The sequence below is a fragment of the Culex quinquefasciatus genome, chromosome 2 (assembly GCF_015732765.1).
Source record: "Culex quinquefasciatus strain JHB chromosome 2, VPISU_Cqui_1.0_pri_paternal, whole genome shotgun sequence".
NCBI lineage: Eukaryota > Metazoa > Arthropoda > Insecta > Diptera > Culicidae > Culex > Culex quinquefasciatus.
This window is the reverse complement of record NC_051862.1, coordinates 49,488,190-49,511,321: the sequence shown is the minus strand read 5'-3', so window position 1 is coordinate 49,511,321 and position 23,132 is coordinate 49,488,190. Positions and strand designations below refer to the sequence as shown.

The window sequence follows — 23,132 nt, the reverse complement described above, 5'->3', positions numbered from 1 at the left end:
TGAAGTGTGCAAGAAAAAATGCAAATTTGAAAATTACCATCTCCGATTCTGCTCAAATTTGGCAGAGCTGTTGAGACTATCAAAACATGCAAAAATCCCGAATTTCATCAAAATCGGACCACCCCCTCCATTTTTGTACCCTCCCATAAGTGATTCTTATGTAAAATCGGACGGGGAATACGATGGTGAGGTCAAATTTAAAAAATAAATAGGGCTGTTTTGAGATACGGCTATTTAAAGTTTTCAATTGCGCAATACAGGTAGAAAACATATTTTGATCACGGAAATGGATTCTACGTCCAATTTCCTTCAAAATTGAGTCTAAGACCGACCCTCTAAGATTTGTGGTTCCTGAGTTATCGTCTTTTGAAGATAGGGGTTTCGCTCAAAAATCGCCAAAAAGTCGATTTTTTGGGAGGGTACAAAAATGGAGGGGGTGGTCCGATTTGGATGAAATTCGGGATTTTTGCATGTTTTGATAGTCTCAACAGCTCTGCCAAATTTGAGCAGAATCGGAGATGGTAATTTTCAAATGGTGTTCCGCTTCAGGTGGAATGACCCTTATATTATAAAACTTGAGAATTTATTTCTTGTGATGCATACATACATTATATACCAAAAATATGCAACAAAACAAAGAGGTCAACCAATCCATCATGCGATCTTCCCAAAAATCATGGATCTCTTTTGAAATATTTTAATACGAAAAAGATTTCGCTATTTCCGAAACAATCTAAGACAAACTTACGTTTAAAAATTAAAGTCCAATAAATATATTATTTTTTTACTTTGAAGAGTCATGAAAAAACCTGTTACAAAACCAGATCTGAATATCAAATAATGCCATTTTTATTTTTATACAGGTTGAGTAAGGAAAAAAATATTTTAGTTCTTCTCTATCGAGGAGAAAATCGTGACGTCACAAATGAACTCAAATCACTCAAAGTTCATTTTGTGAGTGACAATTTGGCCTAGTTTGACAGCTACATTGTCCGCAGTTTTCTGTGGGAGAGAAAAGGAGGCGAATGCTTTATGAAAATCATACCTGTCAAAATTTCAAGCTCGGAACTTAACCTCAAAGGTAAATAAACCAAATGAACCTTTTTGACAGGTGTCAGGACGGTTCTTACCATTTAAAATTATAATTTTGTTCCGGTTGTGTTCATTACGCATGGACACTAACACGGCCAGGAGCACGGCAAGGACACGGCCACGGGAATGGCCAGGAACAGGCACCTACACGGCCAGGGACACGAAAACGGCCAGAAGCATGGACACGAACACGGGCAGGAGTCCGGACAAGGACACGGCATAGAGCACGGATACGGGAACGACCAGGAACAAGCACCTACGTGGTCAGGTGCACCTACACGAACACGGCCAAAAGCACGAACAAGCACACTCAAATGGCACGCACAAAATGAATATTGAGTGATTTGAGTTCATTCCTGACGTCATGATTTTCTCCCCTATAGTGCTACAACTCACACAATCAAAACAAATGTGTTCATTCGGTAAATGAAACAGTGAATCTGCAACGTGTCATATTTGAATGTTGAACACTCCTCGGTCAACAAACTGTGGTGGCCGAGGCAGTTAAGTCATTGGGCTAGCCTGTCGAAGGTCTTCGATTCTCGTTGTCGACACTTTTTTGTTTAGTTCTTTTTTTGCAAATGAACCTCGAGGTAATAATTCTCTCGCCCATCTCGAGCTATGTTCTCTGTGTCCGTAAATGGTACCACTATTCTCTCGGCTTGAGGCCATTATTATCTCGGACGAGCGTTGCCCAGTTTTTGGTGTAGGCGATTTTTCGAAGTGTAACAATGTTCTTCAAAGATGTAGAGCAGACAATTAAAAAAAATGTATAAGCATAAGGGGTTGGCTTTGAACCATCACGAGTTATCACCGCCTTCAAATCAAAAACTGATTTTCACATAAAAACTTGTTTTTTACTAAATGAGCTTTAGTAATAAATTCTAAGCGATTACTAGGCAAGAAAAGGATGAGAAACATTTATTTTTATGTAGAGCGTTCAATTTTCAGTTCCTGAGGAAAAGTGCTTTAGCTTGAACACTATTCGCGAAAGAAAATTTAATTATCAAACAAAAACTTAATTTGCACACAAAAACTAGATAGCCTATCTATCAAATCTAGATTCCAATCGACAAGACTCTGAAAGAGGCAGTTTGGAATCGCTTTAAAATCTTTTTTGCAAAAACTGAGATTTAAAGCATCAATATTTTGTGAAACTATTATTGTAAACAAATGTTCAACAAAATTTGTGATATTTATCATTTCTTTTTTCGTTCAACAATATTTTAAAGCAATTCACACCTTATGCTTGCAGAGTATTGTCGTTAGATTGAAACTCAGATTTAACAGATCAACTTGAACCCTGAGAGTAACAATTCGCCTCTCCATATAGGCTCTCTAACATAAACATTCTATCACATGTTAAAAATGACACCCACAAAGAAAAATTTAAAAAAGTTACAAAATTAATTTAATTTACAGTCAGCTCCAATATGATTCAAAAGAACAACATGCCGCTTGGTTCATCTCAAAAACACAAACACGTGACAAGCACAAAATAAACGAAAACACATGGCCACACACCGCAAAGGTTGAGGAACTGACGAATTTGCAAAATTTTAACTTATATTAGCAAGTTTGAGCTAGAGGGACCGCTGCCGTAAAGGTTGAATTTGCTTAGTCACGAGTTATTATCAGTGGCACATCAACAGCTCGTAGTTTTATTTTTTTTTTCTGCACAACCAGAAATGGTTTATTTATTTTCGAGAGAAGCTTGGAAATTTCCACTTGCATAAGAAAATGAGCACGTTTGCATGATTTGGCAGTATTGTTGGGCTTCACGTTTTGTCATTTCATTGAGATACGATAAAATTTGAGTGAAGTCCGTGTTAAACTAGGTTGAACACTGTTGCCATCTTCCAACTTCATTGAGGTCAAAGTCCAGAGCTTGAAGCGCTGGTACTTTAGTCAAGGAACGTGAATAAAACACGTCGTATACTAAAATAAGTGCATTCTATTCTTTGGTTCTTTGCATAAATTAGCTTATAATTACGTATTCATCTCGGTTGTTCGCTTTGAAGCAACTCAGTGTTGCATTCCTTTTCTCTTTTAGGGATTTTTTTTTAGTTTTATGTGTTTTTTTAGTTTCGTTTTGAATGTTACTTTAAAAATCATCTGAAAATAAATATTTTCAACCAACTAAATCTAACAACCCATAACATCCAAATTTGCAGAACCACATCCCAGAACAGAGAAGTGCCATAAACAACACTTTCCACCCACAAACCAATCTTTCTTTATTTCTAGATCAAAGACCTCCACAGTTTGGACGCTTCCCGGTTTGCTGGTTCTACACTTGCTAAACTGTGGGTGTGTTTGTGTTTGTGTGAAACGACGCCCTCAAACATCATTATAATCTCATTTCCTTCTTTTGCTTCCGATACCGTCGCGTTGCTTGCCAGTGTGTTTGTGGCGGTGGTCCAAAGTAGCACCATCGTCGCGACATGGCATCGTTTGTCCACTACTGTTCTAACACAACGTCTGTTTGTCGATTCCAGCTGCAGCTGTTTGTATAAGTACAAGCGCACTTGAGGTCTCTGTTTTGTAGTCGAATTCGATAATACACATGTCCAAGACACACTTTACAAGGATGGGAAGATTACTCGTTGAAAAACAATTTATAAAACTATTTCTTGAAAAATACCCTATTTGATCAAATTTTATATATTATAGGTAATTACTTATTAACAATCTTATCAAACCTGACTATTCCAAATTAGATAAATATGGCGAATTTGCAACATTATTTTTATAATTCCGAAAAAAAACTTTTAAAAAGGATTTTTCAGTGCAACGGTTGGTTTCCCCGGTTTCCCTGCTAAAGTTTGAAATCTGTGTGTTTGGTCAACTCCAAAATCAAAACGTATTCAAAAATCAAATTATTCGCTCTACACAGCATTGCCTTGGCGTTCTCGATCGCGAGATTCCTACTCAAAACTAATTGTCCGAAGGCTTGATTGTTGAGATAATTGAAAACCTCTTTTTACACCTTAGCTTCCATCCACCCCGGGATTCGGACTGACGACCTTTGGATTGTGAGTCCAACTGCCTAACAGCGACTCCACCGAGGCAGGACCCAGGGAGACGACTCTTACACCTGGACTGAGCTATCGATCTAACCCTTTAGGTTAGACCGGGCCCCAACATTTACTTCCCCATCCGATGGAAGGCGTGATCAGACAAATCTCGTCTCGAAAAATGCCACCTTCTGGGATCGAACGCAAGCCGACTGGGTGAGAGGCAACCACGCTTATCTCCAAGGGGTTTCCAGCATCGTGTCAGACTGGTCACTAATCCGGAATTACTTGGAATTTGAGCAAGCAATTCTGTAATTCCAGATTTACTGAGTAATTCCAGAGTAATCCTGGTAATTCTTAATAATCCCAGTAATCCTGGTAATTCCATGATTCTTTTTTGTGAAAACATACTTCGGAAAATAATAAAATAATAGAAAATAACTGTTAAAAAGACAATTTCGATCCTATTTTGATTCTATTTAATGCCTATTAATTTTTATGTAAGAAACCATAGTTATAGCTAGTACGGGATTATTCGGATGATTGGGATTATGAGTAAGTAATTCAGTAATTCCAGAATTACTTAGCAAATCTACAGTAATTCCAGTAATTCTGGAATTACCTAGTAATTCCGTAGTAATTCGTGTAATTCCATAGTTACTCAGTGATTCGTGTATTTCCCATGAATTCAACACAGAAAAAAAGTTGAATTATAGAATGTTGAAAATTTGGTAGGTTGAATATTACCTCTTTTTTGAGTAATATTACATTAAAAATGTGTAAAAATGTCAGGTTCAACCTGACGAATATTCAGCAAAAACTGATGAAAATCCATCATTTTCTAAGGTAAATTGATCTTTTTTTTTTTTTTTTTTGACACAAGATCTGTCACCATTTCTGTGAAGTGACTACTAGTAATTCTTCAAAGATAAATCGGCAGAATGCATTTAGCTTTTCCTTGATTCCTTGATTTCCTTTTCGGAACGTCCGTAAATTTGGATGTTCTCTAATTCAAATGAATTCGGATGAAAAAGCACTCAAACGTCAAAATCAGTTGTCAAACTGATTCTGATATTTACCCCATTATTCGATGATTTCCAAGTAGGGTGTCCAATTTTCCTGGGTTTCCCGGAAAACGGAAAAAAATATTTTTTATTCCAGGGATTTTTTGGAAAACGTCATAAAATCTATGTTTTCTTTATATTTGTTATGTTTTTCATGCTTTAAAATCATACTATTAGCTCAAAACTAGGATAGTACTTTTAGATAGTTTTAAAGATTTTTTTTGTTCTTTGTTGTGCTTTGAATTTTAAATGCACTCAAACGCCAAAATCAGTTGTCAAACTGTTGTTGATGTTTACCTCGATGTTTACCCAGTTGTTCGATGATTTCCAAGCAGGACGTCAAATTTTCCCAGGTTTAGAGTTTCCAGGAAAACGGGAAAAATATTGATATATTCCCGGGGAAGTTTTGAAAATGTCATAAAACCTATGTTTTCTTTATATTTGCTATGTTTTTTAAGCTTTAAATTTATAGAATTAGCTCAATACTATTAATATCAATCTTAACAAGGATAGCAGTTTTTAGATAACTTAAACAATTTTTTTGCTCTCTGTTGTGCTTTGAATTTTATATGCACCAAATTTCTAATTCAAATTGAATAAGTATTTTAATTTTTTTGTTTATTTCTATATGACATGACTAAAACAGCTTCAAAATTGGTTTAATATGGCTAAAAAACAAAAATGACAACAAATCAAATGGTACCAATTATTGTAAAATTTTAGAAAAAAAAAACTTATAAATTGTAATACCAATGTAATTTCCAGGCCGAATAAAGATATTTGTTTGATTCCGAGAATTCCTCGTACAACATATAAAAATCACGGGAATTTGGTGCCAGGTATTCCCAGGTTGGACGCACTATTGCCAAGCACGTGGTTTTGTGCGTTTGACAGCTGTCATTCGATCCAATTCCAAAGACTTTTCTCGATATGCTGGAAGCTAGGCAGTAATTCCAAGTTATTTTTATAAATTTGAGCAATTCTGCGTGGTTTCTGGAAATCCCAAGTAATTCTGGGAAATCATTGTAATTCGTGACATAGTGCCAGTAATCCTGGTAATTCCATTTAGACTGGTCAGTAATCCTTGATGCTGGAAAGGGACCATCCATAAACCACGTGGACACTTTTTTGGGAATCTGTTACCCCCTCGTGGACAATTGCCTATACAAAAAAAAACTTTTTGTATGGATCGTGGACAATCGCCATACCCCCTAAAGTGTCCACGTGGTTTATGGATGGCCCCAAACCCCTACACCACGGTCCCGTACCGTATTATTTTTGATTAATTCAGCACGCACATGAGTGCTATCATAAACTTTACTACTCTGTTATTTTTTATGGCGATGCATGAAATGTTGAGGGCCTCGTGGCGCGGTGGTTTGCGGCTTCGGCTGCCGATCCCTAAGTTGCTATGGGGCGCGGATTCGATTCCCGCCTTATCCTCCTGGCCTTCTATCAGATGGGGAAGTAAAACGTCGGTTCATTTGCGTAAAAGAGGTTTTGGGTGACTCACCACACATAACCTTCGGACGCCTAGAAATGAGCAAAAACTTGCAACAGAGCCCACAAAAGACCCTTGGGTCGTTAAAGTGGATTGCTTTGCTTTTTGCTTTTTGCATGAAATGTTGCTGGATCTCTCTTATTTGTATGAAAACTATATCTGTCGCATTCATCCGACGTTTTGTTGGAAATGTTATCAAAATCTCGACTCCCGGGAAATTTGGTCCAGACTCCCGGGAATTTTGGTACTTATAAATATTGAATATTGAATATTGAATATTGAATATTGAATATTGAATATTGAATATTGAATATTGAATATTGAATATTGAATATTGAATATTGAATATTGAATATTGAATATTGAATATTGAATATTGAATATTGAATATTGAATATTGAATATTGAATATTGAATATTGAATATTGAATATTGAATATTGAATATTGAATATTGAATATTGAATATTGAATATTGAATATTGAATATTGAATATTGAATATTGAATATTGAATATTGAATATTGAATATTGAATATTGAATATTGAATATTGAATATTGAATATTGAATATTGAATATTGAATATTGAATATTGAATATTGAATATTGAATATTGAATATTGAATATTGAATATTGAATATTGAATATTGAATATTGAATATTGAATATTGAATATTGAATATTGAATATTGAATATTGAATATTGAATATTGAATATTGAATATTGAATATTGAATATTGAATATTGAATATTGAATATTGAATATTGAATATTGAATATTGAATATTGAATATTGAATATTGAATATTGAATATTGAATATTGAATATTGAATATTGAATATTGAATATTGAATATTGAATATTGAATATTGAATATTGAATATTGAATATTGAATATTAAATATTGAATATTAAATATTGAATATTGAATATTGAATATTGAATATTGAATATTGAAAATTGAATATTGAATATTGAATATTGAATATTGAATATTGAATATTGAATATTGAATATTGAATATTGAACATTGAATACAGTCCAGATTCGATTATCCGAAGGCCTCGGAAAAATGAAGCCGATTTATCGGACCGATTTTGAACATAAACTTTGAAAAATATTTGCAATGGCCTGGTAGATAATAATTTTCAACCTTTTTTAAACAAAAAAATAATAATTTAATCTGCACAACACGTTTCCTTTTTTGTAGTATGCCGTCTACCACGAAAAAGGAAATCGACCCACATTGCGTCCCACATGCATTTCCGTTTGTGATGATGGGAGACATGTAGTGCGTGCACGCACTGAACGCGACATCAACGCGCCAAAACCGTGACAAGCCGCGATAGACGAACGATCAAAATGTGCGTAACTATTCCGTACGCATTGGTCGTAGTGCAGCTCATCAGTTTCGAACACAAATTCGAACTCGTCCGCGACGAGATCGATCTCACATCCATCAGCACCAGCAGTGACTCCAAGGGCTAATTCAAGGTCAACAAGCCATGGGTGTGTATTTCGTCGTCGTCCTTACGCATCCTCCAGGCCCGTAATATGGTGCCTGTTTTGGGGTGGAGTTTGGGCGAACCGACCACCCCAGAGAGAGGAGATCGACCCCGAACGAAGGAACGCAAAGAAAAGGAAGAATTTATAGGCGTTTTAGGCAAACAAACTCACCACTACACAGGCCGTACGCTGGTGGCCGTACTACAGTTCCCATACACGCAGTAATTCCCAGTAAGAAACCAAAACAAAAACGACGACAACGTCGAAATAGCACCACACACACATCGCACGACACACGCACACACCCGCAGCAGCACGTGCAGCCACGGCGATACAAAGACCCCGCGTGCGATGTTCGCGTGACGTCACGCGCGCGACGTATCGTGGTCGTCGTGTGGTGAAGCATTTTCGAAAAACTCATCGCAGCAGCTCTCAGAAAATTTCGCTTTCTATCGGTTCGTGGTTCGATGTTCGGCGCGACGACGTTTCGCGTTCGCCGTTCAGTGTTGTGCGGGCAATGAAACAGTTAACTTATGGTTATGTAAAGTACTCTCGCGTGGGTTCTTCGACGTTTTATAAAGGGGGGGCCCCAATTGCGGAGTTCGTCTTCGTCGTCGTCGGTGTGTGACCTATTCTCCGGCGGTCGTCGTCGGTGTGTCGTGACGGCGGGGTTGACTAAACCCGTCTTAGTTTTCAGAGTGGCGTATTGTCTGAAAGGTTCCTCCATCTTTAAGGAAGGAAGGAAGAAGATGAAGGAAGAGCCACTAACCAATAGATAGTACTACGCATTGTGGGATAGTACACGCACAGATCCAGCAAGAAAGAGAGAAAAAAAACAGTGTCAAATTCCACCACTGGCTGGTACTGACAGCTCGTTTGACAGATCGCGCAACCGAGCGCAGCAAAAAAAGAAAATGGATTACGGGAGTGCTTGAACGTGAGGAAAAATTCATAATTTAGCTATATTTTTATTATATGGTAGTTTTCTCTCGCCTTCTGTAGTGTTTCTCGTTCACTTCTTCATTCCATCACACGCACACAGCTGCAGTATTTGGGCACGTTTGCACAACCAGCAGAGTGTGCTAGTGTGGGTGTGTCAGTGCAAAGAGAGGTGTCCATCAAAGCTGAGCGCATGTGTATGCGTGCGTTCGACGTCGCGAATGTTTATACGTGAAGGAAAAAAAATCGAATAAGATTTTGACAGCTCGCCGCTTTTGATCAAATAAAAATAAAGAAAAAAAGGCGAGTTTTATTGATTATTTCCACGAAGGAGATTATATCGTGAGCACGGTAGTGAGAGAAGCAAATTAAACGAGCAGTGAATCTTCACGTGTCCCCCGTGAAACCGAAGGAATGTGCACAGTGGCCAAGTGGCCAGTGTTGGTGAGAATGTGAGAAGCCAAAGAAATCGTCTGGCTCGAACCTAAGGAAGAAAAATGGTCGAAATTGTGTCTAGAGCATGGTGAAGAGTGCTGGCACCGTTGAGTGTGAAGAAGCAATTATATTTCTAATGTGCCCAGAGTGAAATAGCCCCAAGTGTAGGAAATGCACTGGATATGAGTGCAGCAGCAGTCGGCGTAAAATGGAGACCGCTCGGATTAAAAGGCACGTCCGAGTCGCGGTCAAGATCTCCCGCTACCCGGTCTTTGCTCCAACAGGAGCAACTTCCAGCGCTGGTGTCCATCAAGCAGGAAAAGCCCAGCAAGAAGAGCGCAACTACGCGCAAGAACAACATCAACAACAACAGTCTTAAGAAAGTCAACAAAAATCTCAACAAGCAGCCCCAAGTCCTAAGCAACTTTGACTTGGAGCCCGTAATTAGGCTGAAAGCCGTTGCTTGGCCCCAAAACAATTCCGATAAGAAAGCTCGGGGTGAAGACCTCCAGCAGCAGGACAATAACAAGAAAAATACAAAAAACGATAGCGGTGACATCGCGAACGGTGGTGATAAAAAACGTCGCACCGCCGGAAAGAGACAGCACTACAATATTGTTGCAGGGGAAAACGATGACGTCAAGGCGACAAAGTTGATACTACGGCGGCGCAACACGACTCCGCTGACAACGGTGCAAAGTGGTAGCACGACAAGTGTCACTGCTACCACCAACACCAACACCACCACGGCAAGGACGTCATCGGCCAGAAGTTGCAGTGCAACAACAACCCGTACGTCGTCGGCGATGTTAACCGATGCAACACCCAATGTCAAAAAAGTCAAAATTGAACCCTCGGAAAACAACAATGCCCCCCAATGCAACATCAAGCAGGAACCGATCGATACGCATCTCCGATCGGACGAAACGATCGAAACACATCGCAAGTCCAGTCGGCGGAGACAGTTCACCGATCGGATCATCGACACGATGTGCATACCGGAGTTTTACTTCAAGGCACGATGTCGAAGCAAAACCAAAACAACAACAACAAATTCTAAGAAAAAGAACCCGGTGGCTGTAGTGGCTGCAGCTGCGGCCAAATCTACCAGAAACACTCCAACCAGAAGCAGATCCAACGTTAAACCTAACCCCGTCAGCCTCAGCAAAGCAGCCAAAACGCCCAAACAACCAGCCCCAAGCACCCCCTCCGAAGGAGACTCAGTTCCTCATTTGAATCCGATCTTCCTGTTTGTGAAACAGGAAGATACCCGGATCGTCGAAGTCCGCTGCGAGGACTACGACAAGCGCAACCGTATACGAATCAAGAAAACCCCCAACGGATTATGGCGGTCCTTCCCGCGGACGGACGCCAGCTCGTCGGTGGTGTTTTCGTTGCTCCCCAAGCCGGAAATCAAAGTGGGAAGACCACCGTCCCGGGCTGCTTCCCTCGCGGGAGCACTTTTACCAAAGTACAAAAAATCACACAAAAAGAAGAAGAAGCACAAAAAGGAGAAAAAGCGAAAGGAACACAAAGCGGAACAGGAAGCGCTGCAGGAAAGCGGAATCTGTTTGGAAGTGGTCGACGATGAGGAAGACGAAGTGGTTGATGTCGAAGAAGAAGCAAAGAAGGTTGCTGCTGGAGAGCAGCACACCACGTTGAATGGTGAGCATATGGAAGTCGACGACGACGACGATGATGTTATCGACATAACACAGTCGGAGGATCAGGATACTAGTGCGAACCTGAAGGATTTGAGCCAATCGGATGTTAATGTTGATGATATTAGCAATCAAAATAATCTAACCGTTGATAGCAACAATATCAGTAGTCATAGTGAATGTAATACAAACAGTAGTAGCATAAATATTGCCTCGAGCCTAGAAGAAATCAGTACCAATAGTATTAACGCCACTAGTAACACAGATAGCAATAAGGACGATGGCAGTGACAACGACGTCGTGCTGATACAACCAGAAGAGGAGCCCCAGGAAATACTACACCATGGTGGAGCGAACACGGCCAACGGTGGGGGCGGCTGGCCGGAGGAGCTGGATAACATCGAGTCACAGATACCATCAACCATCATCTCGGTGCAGGAACTTCAGCGAGTTCGCGCTAGTGCGCATGTCGGGGGCACCGTCGTCGACCAGCACACAACAACAGCGGCGCTCAATAATTTGATTGCATTAAATGAACTTGGGTTTAATCATCAGGAAAACCACGCGAACGAGTGCATTGAGAAAACAATCTCCTTCCACTTGGAGTCCCTGCAAGCGGTTGCGGCGGTAGCAGCGGCTGCAGCGGCCGCTGCCGCCAGGAGCTCCACGACCACAACCAATGCCAGCACTATCGGGGCGACTGCCGATGCTGATGCCAGTGCAGCATCTGCAGCTTCATCCGTCTCCGCCTCCGCTACCAATGGCTCCACTATCTCGAACGGCACTAGTATGTGTGCGAAAGAAGTTGGGGAACAAGGTGGTAGCGAACCGATGCACACATCAACAACTTCCGATGCACCGAGTGTGCATGAGATTGACGACGATGGAGACGAAGTGTGCGTTCTGGAGTCGGAACCAGTACAGCAGCAGCACCAGCGCCAGCAAACAAAAGGACGAAATGAAAATATGTGCCTGGATAGCGCAGTATACGAAAATTGTAAGACGGAATCGGATTGCATCCAGAACGCGGAAGTGCAACCGCACATCACCATCAGTAGTGACAGTGAGCTAGAGGATGATGATCCGAAGCATCATCATCTGAGTGAGTTTAACGATTGCAGTGAATTGATCGAGGGCATTCGTGAAATACAGTCCGCCAATCCGGAAGATTTGTTACATGCCAACTGTGGTGAAAATACAATGACTGGTGCCGAATTGCTCGATTCGTTGGTGGAGCAACGGTGTGAAGACAATCATATCTCGGGAACGGATGATCTCAAAAACACTATCTATTCCATATCAGACGATTACAATGATGACGATGATGTGCTGCTAGAGCCCGAACCTGTTGCGGACATCATCTCGCGTCTTGGTGAATCTTTGAGCACCTCCCCGAAGTGTTTATCGTTTAACGAAGCTGGTGAAATCGAAGGACTAACTGGTGACCTGTTCGACACCACACACCATTCCCTGCAGATGGATGACAACCTGCCAAATCCGTTCTCCTCGCAAAACCCAACGCTCGACGAGCTGTCCATCACCATCAAAGATCTCACCGACAGCAGCGAGCATGCAAACTCGTACTTTAACAGTGCAGAAAAAGCCAACAAAGAGTCCGACGATACTCCGATTGTGATTTCGCCCGATTCCTGCCAGGAAGAGCTACCTAAGGATCTCAGCTGCCGAAAGCGCAGCGAAAAGGGTACCGATTCCATAGTGACGCTTTCGCCGTCGCCACGACCGATTTCCCACAGTTCCGATGCCATTCAGTCGCCGCAGCCTAGCGGCCTGCCTGCGGTCCCACCGTCTCCGGACATTTTCCTGCAGCCAAAGTCCATTTCCAACGCTGTCATTGAATCACTCATCACGCAAGCTTCTGCGACGGCGTCGAAACCTCGAACGCAACAGAAGGAACCGCTAGATCTGGGCAAGTGTCGAAAATCTGCTAGTCCCACCGTGAGTTGCTCGGAAGAAGCCAAGCGACAGTCCACCTCCGAAGATGAGCCCAAAACTAAGCGGATCAAAACAGATCCGGAGAATAAAACCACCACCAACAGTGGGTCCAGTGCAAGTACAATGGTTGAAAACAACAGCAGCACGGCTGGACCTAGTGCAAGTGTTAGTGGTGGTAATAGTGGAGGTTCGTCCTCGGGCAGCTCCAATATGGCCGATCCAACCCGGCTGGTGGAGATGCTTACCTCTGGAAATGATCCAGATCCGCTCACGCAGCTACGACTGCTGGTTAGTAATCCAGCATGGAAGGTACCTGATCCTCTACTTGTGCCAAAGGATCGTCTCAACGCAGTGCTAGCGTCACCAGCACGAGAGATTCCACTACTGTTGACCACCCGGCCCGAACTGCGGTTACCTGAAGCGTTTGCATTCCCCAACATCCTGCAAGATCCAGACATACTGGTGATTTCGCTGTCACAGCTGGAAAAGATTCTCGAAACGCAGGACGAGTTGCTAAAGTTGAAGTCGAAGAATGATCCCAGCAAGAAGATACTCAGTCCACTGGAGACGCTTAAACAAACGCTCACGGCTCAAGCGGCCAAGCAGAACCCAATGATGAGTTCGCTGCTTGCATCCGGTTTGGCAGGTGACATCGACGCGGCAACGGCTGCGGCCTTCAACCAGATGTTGTGGCTTCCATATCTGGGTCAAATGGGACAGCTTGGTCCGGAGCTCCTCAAGGCCATGATGAACATTCCGAGTTCCAACTCTAGTCTCGCGGACATGATACCGTTTATGGGCCCAAGGTTGCAGGACCTGTGCGGACTTGGATCCAACGCAATGGACTACAAGCGCCAGCTGGAATTTGCCATGTGGCAGGACGCCCTAAACCAGGTCAACACTGCCAGTTTGCAGCGTAAACAGGAAGCGCAAAAGAAGGCAGCTGTGGCCGCGGCATCAGTACACGTTGACCGCAAACCCATCATTCCACCAAAGACACTGGAACAGCAGCGTTCGGTTGCGGCCGTAGCTGCCGCTGCCAGCATGTTCCAGCAACAGCAAGGTCAACAGCCCAAAAAGTCCACCTCCTCCGTTATGAACCAGATGAACTCACTCTCGATTCCTCAGTTTATGACCCCATCGATGCCAAATAATCGCTTCAACAACAGTCGAACCTCATCGTTGCAATCTCCATCGTCGTCACTGCAGCAGCAGTTCAGCCCCACCGGGTTCAAAACCATGCCAAACATGATGAGCCAGGCCGCCGCGGCCAGTGCGCAAATGCGACAGCAGGCTCGTTCCCAACAACTGTCGGCTGCCCAAAAGAGCAAACAGACCGCCGCCGCCGCAGCCAACTCCATGTTCGCCAACAACCCGTTCTTGAACCTTCCAACGTCCTTCCAAGATTTCCACGAGCAACAGCAACAGCTGGCTCGTAAGCTCCAAAAGGAGCACCACCTTACCCGGGAACAGCTGCAACAACTTCATCAGGAGCAGGAGCAAAAACCACGCGTTACCTGCAAATCCCTGATGAATCTGCTCCAGCCAGAAAAGCAACAACAGCTTCAAAAACAGTCCACCAACAGCAAACTCGCCAACCTGATGGCCCTGCCCGGTATGGACATATATTCCACCGGACAGCACGATACGTTGCAGCAGCAAATATTCCTACAACAACAGCAGCAGCAGCAGCAACAACAACAACTGCTTCAGCAGCAACAGCAGCAACAATTGCTACAACAACATCAGCAGCAGCAGCAACAACAACAACCACAGGCTAAGCTCAAAGTTAAGCCTGGTCTGCATCTGCTTGATCCGGCCGCCATTCAGCGTCGGTTGCTCAACACCGACGAGCTGCCCGGCGAAGTCGGCAGCACAACCAGCGGTCTGGACGATTCGACGGATTTGAGCTCACCGCTGTGGCATCCGCTGTTCGGAAGGTGAGTGAGAGTTTTGACATTCTTGATGATGGTCTTGTGGTTGATGAATTGATTTACCACCATCTTGGCAAAAACTTCTTCCAAAAAAATCATTCTCTCTGAAAAATATCAACTTAGGTACCAATCAAACTCACCCCAAATTCCAAAAAGTATGTACTAAGAGTGTAGATACACAAGGCGCTCTCACCTCTGTGTATGTGTTTAATATGCTTGATTGAGTGAAAATAATGATATTTTCGTTTCCTTCACGTATTTTTTCTTTTTTTATTTCATTACTATTATTCTGTTTCGAGTGTATGATTTTCCTTCATTCGTTTTTTTTCGTTTTATGCCGCGAACGCTTTCCCACACAAAACTCTTTGTTCTCTGCTCGGGGACGATTCCATCTTGGTCGTTGCAAGAGCACAAACACTCACACTCACAGACACCGAGTCTCGAGAGTCACGTCACTCAATGGCAGCTCGTTCTGTGTGCAGTAAAGTGAGTGCTCCTATTTTGGGACTATTGGTACCTTTTTTGGACCTAACAGTAATCTTAGTAGAAAATGTAGCAAAGAAAATCGAAAAAAGGAACTAATGCCAAATTAGGGTGGTTTACCCCGGTTTCGTTTCGAAACACTTTTGAGATTGATGGAAAATGGGATTCGTTACCGGTTCGATAGACGAAGAATAAGCTTATTTCAATCGAAATAATTTCAATTAAAATCATTGCAATCGACTACAGCCGTCAGGCCATCTCAATGGAATTGAACAAATTATTTTAAAGAAATTCTCAGATTGTTTAATATTTATCAACCTACAATTCTGGAAAAAGGCATTTTGAAATAAGACAATTTTGCGACCAATGTAAAACAATGCCCGCAAAAAAATTAAATAAACAGAGCAAAAACAGTAGCGCTCAGCACAGTTCAACGGCAATATTCTTGGGCAATAAATGCAAAATAAAAACATTCAAAAAAGAAATCTAAAAAACGGCGAAGCCCCACGAATTGCGCTGAAGTCGCAATAAAATTGCATTCAACAAAAATAAACAAAAGCAAACAGAATCACCGATTTCATTTACAACATTTTTGTTTTCCGTCCAGCTTTTTCAGCGAAGCGCGAATTCATCTCTTCTTCCACTGACTGTCTGCGCTTGTTCGAGAGGTGCTATTGAATTGACTTTTGGACGGGGAAATTTTGGGGAAGTTGAGTTGCATTCATTGCACTTTGGAAGCTTCTCGCTTCCTAGAATTAATTGCAGATAACACTTTATCATCCCAAATTATAATGAACTATGCACTTTTAAAATTCCCGAAATTCGTTTTTATTAAGTAATCATAAATTTACGACACATTATCTTTGGAACATATCACATTTTTTTGTACGCAAAAGAAAGTGGAGTGGCAACTCACCAACCGGGACCCTACGTTGTGTTTTCTGCGGGAGGATCAGATGGGAGCAACGGGGCGGAAGCAGGTCGTCCAGCAGGCGCAGCAGCAGCAGCAGGTGCAGCGGGAGCAGCAGGTGCAACGGGAGCAGCAGGTGCAGCAAGTGCAACGGGAGCAGCAGGTGCAGCAGGTGCAACAGGAGCAGCAGGTGCAGCAGGTAGGTAAAACACGCGAAGGTAAGTAAAAAACGCACTTTATTTAGTGAAACAACTAACTAAAATCTTCCTTTTATTTCAGCGCAACTTCTCTTCAAAACGGTTGGATTTGGAATGACGTCGAAAGTGACGAGACACATTTGGGTGGCTTGCCTCTGACAGCGCAGCGGTGCCAGAATTTTGGGGCGAAAAAATAATAATGCCGGTCAGCACCAGCTGTCGACGGTGCTAACTGCAAAATGTAAAGAACTTATTAAGAAAGACTGGCTGACGCAACAGAAAGTTTTTGACAAGGTACTATTGTATTTTCACCATAAAATATTTTAAAGAAATAATTTTCAACGGATTTTTTTTTTTTAATTTTATGACCATTACTTCAAAATGTAAACGACCTTTAAATGAGCCGTATAAGCAAATATACATTACTTTTAAGCTTGTTCTCAAAAATTGTCATGGCTTTCTGGCATACGTATAATATGAAAAATATTAAGATTCTTAATAAAAAAAAACTAATCAAAAGATTCTTATAGGAATTGAGTTACATCTATGATTGAATTTTAAACAATCGAACATTTTCTGTAGCTAATAATGTTCTGTTTAGGCTAGTACACATGTTTTTAAACGTTTTTGAGACAAAAACTTTGGAAAACATTTGCATCAGCCTTGTTATTCTTTAGATGACATTTTATATGGTTATGATGAATAAAGAGATTTTCAAGACATTCAAAGATCATGATATTCAGTTGCACAAAGTTTTTAATTTGTTTTTCATACATGGGTTCCTTCAACTTTATAAAAGAAAACCTAAGGTAGTTTTGATTATTTTAAAAATGTTTTCAATTTCCCACAAAACCGTACTAGTTTCTGTGAAGTGTTTGGAACTGGTAGTGAATCAATAATTAGATTGATTTTTAATATTCTTACAAGATACTACACATCCACAAAACACTGAAATAAAACCAATTTACCAAAGACTTGTTTCTAAAAATTATCTGATAAAAATTAAATTTTAAAACATAAATATCACAATTATTAACGATTAACTAATTTTTAAAATCTTTCTAAAATCGACTTAATTAAACCGTATCATGGTCCACTAAGAGTATTTTTTGAAAATAATGATGAAAACACCAGTTCCATATGAAAATTAAAGAAAAAATAGAAGTGCTTCGATTTGGCTCAAATTTTTTAAGTAGTTTTTTTTCGATTTCGTCATTTTCTTGTTTTTGCGCGCGGCTTGTCGAAAAACCCAGACTTTATTTTCATAAAAATCATATTTTGGAATCCTGTTGATGAACCTCGCCCATTTTTTGATATATTATGTAAAATTGTCCGAGGAATCCGTGAAAAATATTTTCAGATATAGGCCTCTTTGGTCCAGACACCGTCAAAACGGCATTTGAAATTTTCATAGAACTTTTTCAAATGTAAGCCTAGACTTTTGAGACTCACAATTACTTTTTCTTGGAAGTCAAACTTAACATCTTTCATTTGCGCCCAAGACTGCTGGAATCGGTTAAAATGGAGCAAAGTTATGATTTTTTTTGAAAAAAAGTGGTGTTTGTGAAAATCGACGAAAATTGCTATTTTTTTTGACCACCCAGCGTAAGTCAACGTGATGATTTTGAGCTAAATTGAAGCGTTTTTTTTTCTTTAACTTTCATAGGGACCATCCATAAACCACGTGGACACTTTAGGGGGGGGGGGGTATAGCGATTGTCCACGATCCATACAAAAAAGATTTTTTTGTATGGACGATTGTCCACGAAGGGGGGGGGGGGGGGTTACAGATTCCCAAAAAAGTGTCCACGTGGTTTATGGATGGTCCCATATGGAAATGCTAAATACTCAAAATTGTTCACAAAATACCATTTTTTACAAAAGTACTAAAATTTTTATAATTTGTAATTTTGGTATCAATTAAGGTGAAATTTTTAATACATTTTCGCTTTTTTTTTGTTTTTGTAAATCACTAAAATTTTAACAAAATTTCGTAATATTTTGAAAAAAAAAAACTTTAATTTCCATAATTTGCATAATGGATATCAAACGAAGCAACATTTTATATGAAGCATAAAAAATTTAAATTTATGTATGAAGCATGCAAAATTTCACTTCGTTTGATAACGCATATTTTGAAAATTTGAGTATTTTCGAAAAATACGGTAATTTGTGAAAATTTTCGTATTTTCAAAAAACACACTAACAGAGTAAAAAACAAACAAAACTTCACTTCATTTATACCCATATTGCAAATTTTAAGAAATTTAAGTATTTGAGAAAAAAAAAGTTTTTTTGTGATTTTTTGATAATTATAAATTAACACTTCGGAGGAGGACAAAGTATTAATATTTTTGTTACAAATAAAATTATTTATGAACAAGTGCTAAAAATGACATATTCCACATGAATGTTTACAATTTTTTTAAACGGTTTGTTTATAGATGCAAACATTATTTATTTTATATAAATCATGTTATCATAGCTAAATTTTGTTTCTATAAAGGGTTTTGTCAAAATTTGAAGGAAAAGTTCCTGAATGAAAAAAATTATGAATATTTTTTTATAAATGGCTTAAAAAAAAATATTCATAGCAGCCTTGATTATTTTAAATTGAAACGGATTGGAGCATGGAGTTACCAAATACAGCCCAAATTCAATTATTCAAAAGCAGGTCTAATAAACTAGTGTGTTTCATATGTTTATAAGACCTATAAAAAAACTCTAGATAATGTATGTTTGTGATTCGATCATCCAAAGTTTTATAAAAACCTTTGGATTATCGAACTTGGTATAATTGTGTGAGCCTTTGACGTATTAGATCATATTAAAAAATGATAGAATCTACTCGAAATAAAATTTTATCAATTATTTTGAAGCATGTTTCAGTGTCAAAACATTCAAAAACAAACAATTATTAATGATGATTAATTTGTTAGTATTCATTACATACAGTCTAGACTCGATTATACGAAGCATCGATTATCCAAAGGTTTATATGAGACTTCGGATGCTTCGGGAAAACGAATCACAATCAAAAATTTATTTAATATTTTTTTATTTTCGTTTATTTTGTTAATTTTCTTGTTTTCCACATCAAATTCATGTTCTGCGACCCCATTTTAGTAAAAATCTAATAGTTGATTGCTTACTAAATTACAAAATGCATTTTTTTTTCAATATTACATCTCCGCCCCATTGGCTACCATCTTGGATTTATAAATCCTAAGTTCTAAAGTCATTTTAGCGGAGTTTATAGCCTTTGGTTAAGCGAGCAAATTTTAAACATACAGAAACCAACCCACAACTCTGAGCTAACCTTCACGGCCAATTGGGTCAATGATTTGATAATGAATCCTGTTATCTTATCAGTGTGTCAAATTGAATCATCCAGAATGATTGATTACTTCACTTGAGCTGAAGAATTCGTACTATACTTCAACAATGTTCAGATGAAAACACCAAAAAAAAAAGTAAAATTCGCACCATTTTCCAAGCAGATTCGCGCATTCCACTCCAACACTTCACCAGTGCGAAAAAGATAGTGCTAATGAAGTGTACAACCTCTCCACCATCGCCACTACCGCTGCTGCCGGAGGAATCAGGTCAAACGGACAAAAGCGCAACCCGGCTGCCCTCCAGACTTTGTATTTCTCCTCGGCCGGCGATGGTCGCCTTTTTTGCGAGACCATCAAAACCTCGCGCAAAATGGCGAAGAGCCGGTAGATTCGCGATTAACAAAAAGAGCAGAGCAGAAAAAAAACGGCAGGGATGGAAAAGATCACTTTTGGATCAGTGGTGGAAAAGATAGTCTTCAAGAGTTCAATCAATCAAAGAGAAAGAGAGCGATGTAAATCTCAGCGAACCAAAACTCGCGAACATCAAGAGTGAACGATGCATTACCATCCCTGCAAGTGTTTGCCAGTACGTACCAAAACAACCACACTCGCACTCAGTGTCTCAGTGTCTCTATAAAGTGAATGCATTTTTGCCTCCATTTATTCGCGTTTGAAAAGAAAGTTTTTCGTTTTAGCCACGGCTTTCTCGCCGTCGTGTAACTTACGGTAAAGGTTGAGCTTTTTTTGTTGTTGCTTTCTGTGCGCACCATTCACTGCACATAAAGCTGCACTTTCACGTTGCTTTTCTATAAAAATATAAGATTACCCAACAAAACCAAAACCTCTTAATAGGGGAAAAGTGCATTCGAGTAAATTAACGGGAATGTAATTTCCCGAAACTTTACCCGAGTTCGATGTAACGGCGGTTCAGCGCCAATCTCGGATCATTCTGCCCTACAGTCTACAACTGTCCAGAAGAGTCGCGCGAAAGACAAGACATTTCTCGTCACAGAACCGGTTTTTCGTTATCCAGTTGCGGGATCTTGCACAAGATGGCAAACCAAGAAGCGAACGTGTGGGAATGCATTATTGCACGCGGGATGAGATTAAACCGATCGGAGAGCAGGGGAAGCTTGCCAAAAGGCGATGGTCTGTAAATCAAATACAGAACGTTGGGTAAAGACATGCGTTTCTCTGCCCCTGGGGTTCGGCATCTCTCGTTCCGAGTAGGAGATGTGTCAACGCAGATTGACCTTCCGCTTGCGACGAGGTTGGTTCTTTGTCAAAGTTAATTAAATTTCCATACAAGCGAGTGTGGGAGATTGGGACTGATGGAGTTTGAATAATGCATTCGATTTATAAGTCATAAATTGAACATGAGAGCTTCTCATGACATTCTTGATGATCAAATGAGATTTTTTTTTGCTTTTTATTCAGAAAGAATTTTGCAGCTTTGAATTAAATTTAATTCAATTTTACCTCATTTCTAGGAAAATGCCACATATGGATCATATTCTACTGAAATAAATAGGCTATAACATCAAATGAAATATGATAAATCTCATTATTCAGAAACAATTCGATTCATTTTGCTTCAGCGAAAAAAAAACAAAAAAGTTTCTTAGGTCGTGATGACTGTATCGGCATATTTCAAAATAACACAAGAAATGAATTTACTGCACTAACACGCACGTTCAAAACCATCCAATATTCGTCAAATCCAAACCTACTAAAAAAAACGTTACCTAGGTGCCTTCCTCACATTTAGAGGGTAATGCTATCCAAAATAGATACAAAAGGACGTAGGTACCTTTCAGTGTTATTTCAATTTTATTCATTACACAGCGTAACAAAATATTTTTTTTATTTTTTGGCAGCACGAAAAAAAATGCTCCTCTAGGGATCGGCTTCCTGAACAAAATGCAACCTGGCGCATATTTTTATTGTTATCCTAACTCGAGATATTCAATGCAGAAGTTTTGCATATGAATCACCCCCCGTCGGAATATATTTTTAATTTTGTTTTCTCTGTAACTTCTGATCAATTAGGTCTTTTTGACGCTTCCGGTGTCATTCGACGGTAAATTGTTAGAAAAACTCAAGATTTGGTCCCATTGGCCGGTTCCTGTAACCGGTTCCGGAGGAAATCCGGAATATTGACTAAAACTGTGAAAAACTTCAAAATTTGAAGTTTTTGCTCTTAATGCGAAGTGAACGCACTATAGCATGAAACAATCCATACAAACTAAAAAATGTTGGTCCCAGCATGTTTGAAGGTGTTTAATTGAAAAGGTGGCCATTGAGAACCGGTTCCGGTCAATCCGGATCCGGAAACTCCGGAAAAATTAAGCAATATTTTCACAATTCCAATGTGTCAGACAGATATAAATAAAAGTGTTGTTGAAGCATTCTTTGCTACTTCATATTCATATTACCACAAAAACATGGCCAAGTGGCCAACGGGAACCTGCTCTGAATGTTCCGGATCATGGAACCAGTGGACACTTGACATTTTTTAATTTTAAAGGCAGATTTTTATTAAGAAATTTTCAAGGTTTCTGGAAAAATATGAATTAATCCGAAATCAGAATCAGAAATGTGGCCAAGTGGCCAACGGGAACTCGTTCTGAATATTCCAGATCAGAGAACCAATGGTCACTTGATATGTGTATTAATTTAAAATAGCATAATTTAATTAGGAAATTTTCTAGTTTTCTAGAAAATCAGAATCAGAAATATGGCCAGGTAACCAACAGGAACCCGTTTTAAATGTTCTGGATTAGGGAACCAGTGAACATTTGAAGTTTTTATCAAGTTTTCAAAAAATATTTAGATTAATTAAATTTAAAAATTCCTGTAAAAATTAAGAACATATTCGATATCAGAATTAGAAATATTGCCAAGTGGCCTACGGGAACTCGTTCTGAATGTTTCGGATCATGTTACCAGAGGAAACTTGAATTTTTAATTTATTTTAAAATTGCATATTTTAATTAATGAAATTTTTAAATCCCTGGAAAAATCTGAATGTATTTAAAATAAGAAATAAAAATGTTGCCAAGAGGCCGACTGTTCCGGATCAGGGAGCCAGTGGTCAC

At 39.8% G+C, this 23,132-nt stretch overlaps 1 protein-coding gene across 1 annotated transcript in view; it reads left to right on the top strand.

The window, feature by feature from the left end:
- Positions 1-8,671: 8,671 nt before the first annotated feature.
- LOC6047667 overlaps positions 8,672-23,132 on the top strand; it is a 48,758-nt gene continuing 34,297 nt past the window's right edge. Inside the window, exons 1-2 of the mRNA XM_038256164.1 lie at positions 8,672-9,121; positions 9,187-15,112. Coding sequence (XP_038112092.1) covers positions 9,741-15,112 — 5,372 coding nt within the window. The 5' untranslated portion in view covers positions 8,672-9,121; positions 9,187-9,740. The remainder of the gene's footprint in view (positions 9,122-9,186; positions 15,113-23,132) is intronic.